The sequence below is a fragment of the Castanea sativa genome, chromosome 12 (assembly GCF_040712315.1).
Source record: "Castanea sativa cultivar Marrone di Chiusa Pesio chromosome 12, ASM4071231v1".
Classification (NCBI taxonomy): Eukaryota; Viridiplantae; Streptophyta; class Magnoliopsida; order Fagales; family Fagaceae; genus Castanea; species Castanea sativa.
In genome coordinates, this window is record NC_134024.1 from 1192101 (window position 1) to 1198882 (window position 6782).

General features: G+C 35.6%; 1 protein-coding gene across 1 annotated transcript; it reads right to left on the reverse strand.

Annotated features, from left to right (window-relative positions):
* Positions 1-4433: 4433 nt before the first annotated feature.
* On the reverse strand, positions 4434-5787 carry LOC142618903 (putative carboxylesterase 18). Its single transcript, XM_075791962.1, has one exon. It carries the CDS (start codon positions 5586-5588, stop codon positions 4599-4601), a length of 990 nt encoding a protein of 329 aa, XP_075648077.1. The 5' UTR covers positions 5589-5787; the 3' UTR covers positions 4434-4598.
* Between the last annotated feature and the right edge of the window lie 995 nt (positions 5788-6782).

Consider the following 6782-nt stretch of genomic DNA (forward strand, 5'->3'; position numbering starts at 1 on the left):
TAGCGCTGCCCATTTTTATGAAATACGGCTAATGTTGGACAAACCAACAACATCATTAAAGTTTCAAAATTTGTCATAATTTAATATTGTGGTCAATAGTTATTGGGGGAGATAATTACTTGGTGAGATTTGAATTGAGTATTTAATATAACATATAAAAACATAATTTGAGTACTTGACTGAAAAGCTTAACTCAATGTGTGGTAGGAACTCAACTATGTTATATTGATCACTCACTTTTCTCATTAATATTTAATGAGAGACTTCATTACTTAACTATTACATTATCCCCCCTCAAAAAAAAAAAAAAAAAAATCACATTATTCATGCATGAATATTTGAATGGTAGTAAACAATCACTTTTCTATAAACTTGTATATTATTTTTACTTCACCATTGCAATCAATCATTTTCGAATTAGGCCAAAAGTCGTGGCACGAAAAATGCTACTTAGATTCTTTTCATGGTTTAGTTGACGCAGCTTCCTTGTTCCTTCCTCCTATCTTTAAGAGATTAAGGTACTGTAATTGGTTTGTTGGTTCGGGTAACTGGGGAAGTGTTTAATGTGTATTGATACTGGACCATTATAACTCTGGTTGATGATCTTTTGAATGTTACTCATAGTTTGATGCATCAACGATAGAATCAAACAATTAAAAAACTAAACCTCATCCTGCCTATTTCTCAATTTTAGGTGAATTATTAACAATACATTTCAGCTTTCTCCAAGATTCCAATAATATATGTCTAGTCACTTTAATTATATGAATCATGCATCCCCACCCTTGCCCCAAAAAAATATTGTAATAGCATTTCTTAATTTTAATTTCTTATTCTTTATTTTATTTTCCCTTTTATCTCTTTATTTGTTTTCATCTATACGTTTCTTTCTTCTTCTTTTTTCCTCTTTTTTTTCTCCTCCACACACGTGTACTTCCTCTTCACTCTCCTCCACACACGTGTACTTCTTCCTCACTCTATCTTCACTTTCATTTTTCTACCTATGTTCTAGTCTAGCTCTCTCTCTCTCTCTCTCTCTCTCTCTCTCTCTCTCTCTCTCTCTCACACACACACACACACACACACACACACACACACACACACACAGATCAGCGGTAACTAAGGCTAGAGACAGACAGCCTTTTAAATCGGCATTCATGCCACCTAATCCGCTCCACTACCGCTCATCTCCTCCCTCAACCGCGGCTCAGATGGGTTAGACTTGCTATCTTTTTTTCTTTTTTTGTTCTGATTTGATTAGTTTTAAGATTGTCATTTGGGTTTGTATTATGATTGTGATTGAGTTTAGATAGAGATGTTTGAGAGAGAAAAGATTTGAAAAGGTTGAGTTGTAGCCGTTGTGAATGTTGAGTAAAAATAAAAAATTTTAATATGTGGGTTGAATTTTTATTCCCATTAATTCTTTTGTAATGAACAGTTGGTCATCAGATCTAGAGCAAAACTGTTCATTAGCAAGCAATTTTTTTTGCTAATGGGCAGTGATTTAGAGAAATTGCTGGAGCAACTTCTGTGGGTTTACTCTCCAAATTTTGAGTTTAGAGAGCTTGTTGGAGGTGCTCTTAGCTTGGTAGATTGAATTGCCCATGTTTTGGGCCTTGGCCATGCAGTAAATGTGAGATTCTACTTGGAACAATTTATTTAATTTCTTGCTAAAAGTGTAGTAAATAAAAACTAAAAGTTAAATAAAAGAAACTGATTTTTTTTTAATGAAAATACTGTAACAAGAAAAAAAAAAAAAAAGAATGAATGAAACCAGCAATAAGCAAAAAGGTAAGAAAAAGCATAGACATACCTAAAAAAAGTAGTTTTTTGACCAAAAACAATACCTAGCCCATGGACAGTGTGAAAAATAGGCTATAAATAAGCTTATGGCGTAAATGTGTTTTTAGTCCCAACATTTTGACCATATTTCTATTTTGATCCCTACATTTTCATTTCATCACTTTTAGTCCCTAAACCAATTAACACGTGTTATTTTCGTCTTTTTTGTCAGTCAACAGACAGAAATGTCAGAGGTGGCTAACGGAGGAATTAAAATATTATTAAAAATCCATCATGACACTCATCACCCATGCTGCATCAGATTATAATTAAAAAAAAAAAAAATTCTCAATTTTAACAAAAGAAAATATGCGTTAAAATAATAATTTCTCAATTTTACAAAATAAAAAACAGAATTAAAAATTAAAAGTAACATGAATTAAGATCTGAATTTAACTTGAACAAGAACAATAAGAACACAAACCCAATTCAATATCATCAATAAACCTAGCACATACCCAAATGTTAACAAACTCAAAATACCCAAATATGAACAAAATACCAAACCGATTTACAACCACAATATTAATCAATATTAACACACCCAAAATAAATAAATAAAATTTAAACACATGGCTGCCATGCGTGGGTACATCTCCCAATTCCCAATTGCCAAGCATTAATAGATGGGTTGGATGCCACATGCAGGTTTTTAATTAGATTTTTTGGAAGAATAAGTTCTTCCCAAAGAACATTCATATGCTCTCTCTCTCTCTCTCTCTCTCTCTCTCTCTCTCTCTCTCTCTCTCTCTCTCTCAGAAGCCAATTTTCATTTATGGAATTTTAAGGAGTGTTTGGTAGAGTAGTTTGAGATGAGATTTTTGTAGTTTTTTGAAATTTGTGTGGGTGAAAAAGTGTGTGAAAAAGTGTGTAAAGTTGTTTAAAATGTAAAAATGTAAAAATGTGAGTTTAGAATGGAGTACCAAACATGCCTTAGTTTTTTGGGTTTGTTTTTTGGTGGTTGATTCGGGTTTATGGATTTATGGGTCTTTGATCTTTCGTCTAGATCGAATCTCAAACTCAGGCTCACTTCAACAATGGAGCTTTATGGACCAGCGAAGGTGGCCAACCACCCCAAAATCGAAAACTTCGACACCTCCACTCGAAGACTCGGCTTCTCAGGTTTAAAATCTTAGATCTTCGGTCATGGTTTTAGTTTTATATGGGTTTGAGTTCTTAGTTTCGTATGGGTTTGTTTGTATTGGGAAATTGCAAGGATTGGTTGGGTTTGAAGGGATCTTGCTCTAATGGTCTTTGTTTGTTTCAAATTTTTAATTTTGAAATTTATGGGTTAATTTGTTTTCTAAGGTTTGATATTTGTGGGTTTGCTATAGAGCTGCTGTTGGGTTTATGTTTGTGTTCTTGCTGGAGATCGGTTTGTGTTTGGTTTAAGTTGATTTTGTGTTGGTTTTTGGGAAAGACGAGAAAATCTGGGTTTGAGTTATGATTTTGTATATCTGGGTTTTGTGGTTTGAGGAAATTTGGATTTTTTGGTTTGAGAAAATTTGAGAAGATCTACTGCTTGTTCTGTGTTTGTGTTCTTGCTAGAGATTAGTTTGTGTTTGTGTTCTTATGTTTGGTTGACAAGAAATGGCAAGAAAATGTGAGAAAATCTGGGCATGTGTTCTTATGTCTAAAATCTGGTTTGTGTTCTTGTTGAAGATGAACACAGATCTAAATTGATGTATTTTTTAGATTTTAATTTTGTTTTTTGTTTTTTTGAATTGTTAAAATTGATAAATTAAAAAAAAATTAATTAGTTGTTGACGTGGAATTTTTAATATTATTTTAATGGTCACGTAGGCGTTCTGAGTGCCACCAGTGCACTCCATTAGCCACTTAGGATATTCTTGTTAGGGCACTGACAAAAAAGACTAAAATGAATGGCATTTCTCTAAACAGAGACTAAATATGGTGAAAATAAAATGTAGAGACCAAAATGATAATCAGGCAAAATATAGGGACGAAAAGTGCATTTATGCCTAAGCTTATTTGCTAAGGGACCTATGTAAAACTCGCAAATAGTAAAAAACCTAAGCAAAAAGTAAACTAATCATAGTGTATGTTTGGATTTTGCTCAAAAGTTTTTTGTATTTTTTCCAATTTTTTTTGTTGTTGAAAATAATCTAACTTTAGCTTTTGAAAAATAAATTAGCTTGTAGCTTATGTATCTAAAACACTTAGCATCAAAGTTACTAAAAATTATATATATATATATATATTTATAAATATTATGGAAATAAGCTACCAACAAAATTCAATCGCACACATAATGCTTTCTTGATAAGATTGAATCTCCTCTTTTGGATTCTTCATGTTTTTAATGGCATTATTTCTAATTGGCCTAAAAAAAATCATCGCTATTTTCTTAAACGATTGTTAGGTTTAAGACACACTCATAGAATTAAGTCACATGAGTTTTAGAACGAATCTGGCCACCCTCAACCTCAAAAATTTAGGACGTGTGGCAACTTACAATTGGTATAACCTAAAGTAAACCTTTAGACTGGTTAAAAAAAGTCTATTCATATGTGAAATTCAGCAAATATATCATAGAAGGGATTTTAGCCATACAGTTGACTCTATGAGCATGCGGTTTAAACAATTTGTTTTGTAAAGCTTTTTCTACAATCCAAACATTTGAGTTACAAGCACATGAATAACTTCAAGAACATTATTTTATTTGCAAATAACAAGTAAATTATTTTTCCCTATAATTTCCGTTTTACATGATTGCTTTCCTATTTCCAGTAATATCATTTGTATGATTGCTTTTGCATGAAATCCCTCACCTCCTTTATCATCAACGATGACTCAGGAAACTCTGGAAACCCATAAAATGTGTGAATCGCATTCGGATACTCAATCAAATATGCTTCTTTCCCAGCTCTCTTCAACCCCTCATAGTACTTCTTTTGCCAATCCTGCAAAGGGTCAAACCCTCCAACAAACACAATCGTCGCCGCCGGGAACTTCAACCCAGAAATATCAATGGAGTTCGGCCCAAAGACGTTAGCGGCGGCATGGTCTCGGTCGGAACCTTGTGGCAAAAACGCTTTCCACATCCAGTCAGTACGCTCCACTGTAATTAGCGGAGCTCCAGCAAGGTTGGTTTCGGATTCAGTTCGTTCTTCTCCACCAAAATATGGCTGCAAAGATATAAGTCCAATAACCTGCAGGTTAAGAAACTCATATCCACACGCTTTGAGTGCCACATGATGTGCTATATTACCTCCAGCACTATCTCCAGCGATAAAACACTGTTTCAAATTAGCATTTTGAGGAAAGTGTTTGAAGTTTTCTTCATCGATGAACTTCAAGACATCAAAGCCGTCTTCGTATTGACATGGATACTTATGCTCTGGTGCGAGGCGGTAGTTGATGGAGATGATAATGGAGGGGATTTCTTGAGCGAGTCGTTGGCAAAAGTCGTCGAAGGGTTTTGAGTTTGCGGCAAAGAAGCCAAACCCACCACCATGGAAGTAAAAGATGATTGGGAGGCTATTGCTGTTGTTGTTGTTGGTGGTGGTGGGAGTGTAGAGGCGAAACCAAAGGTTTCGGGAAGGATCGACTGTGAAATCTGAGGTTTGGACTCCATTGGTGGGATTTTCAGAGGGAGGGGATTTGAAGTCGATGAGGCTCATAAGACGGCGGTTGATGGTGCCGTTTGAGCGGCGACATAAGTCGGTGACAAAGTTGAGGGTGGAAAGGAGGAGACGGATCTTCCATGGAAGTTTAGGTGACATTATTGTTTGGTGGAATTGCTGCTGCAGCTAGCACATGGCATGGAAAGCATATGTCAGTGCGGTTCTCACTAGTCTGAAATCTGAATTGATAATGTTGGTTGTTTTTTTCTAAGATCCAGGATATTCTAGCGGTGGATAAGTGAGTTGACCATGAGAGGAAAAAAACAAGGAAAAGGAAGATATTTGTGGTGGGAGATAATCTGACAGTGATAAAGAGGACAAAAGATTAGTCTGAGAGATGAGAGGACCAAGAAAAAAAAGATAAGTACGAAGGAAAAAAATAAATGTGTAAATACATTTTTAGTTCTTATATTTTAATTTTATTTTTTATTTTTTATTTTAGTTCTTATATTTTATTTTTATTATTTTTAGTTTCTAAACTAATTAACGCGTATTATTTTTGTCCTTTCTATCAGTCAGCCAACGAAAATTGCTGAGGTGACAGCCGGAGGTAATAAAATATTATTAAAAAAATTATTTGACATTTTTTAAATGCCAAAATTAAAAAAAATTAATTACTCAATTTTAATTAAGAAAAAACAAACAAACAAAAGAATTGAAACCCAGCAAAATGTTCTTCGTGTTCATCCCAGATCAAACCCAGCAACCATGTTCATCCCAGATCAAATCCAGCAACCAAAAACTCAAACCTAGATCACAACAACACAAACGAAAAAAGAAGAAAAAGAAAAGAAACAGAGACCAAACACAAACACATACCCAGATCACAAATAGAGATCAAACATAAACAAAACCCAGATCTCAACCATCACTAGTCGGTCTCAACCCACCCACCCCAGCCTGGCCTAAACCTAAGCCGACCTCAACAACATTTTCAATGGCACTTTCCCAACCCAACTCGCTTCTCTCAAGAATCTCCAAGTCCTCGATCTCTACAACAACAACATGACCGGTGAGTTGCCTCTTAATTGTAGTTGAAATGCCTAATCTCTGCCATTTGCATCTCGGCGGTAACTATTTCACCGGTCGGATCCCAACCCAGCCAGCTCACAACCCACCCACCTCACCCCAACCTCAAACCCAGCAGCCCCGAACTCAACCCCAGCCACCCCAACTCAACCCACCCCACCCCACCCCGGTCTCAACCCACCCACCCGAGACCAACCTCAACCCCTCCACCCTACCCCGATCTCAAACCACCCACCCCAGACCAACCTCAACCCATCCCACCGC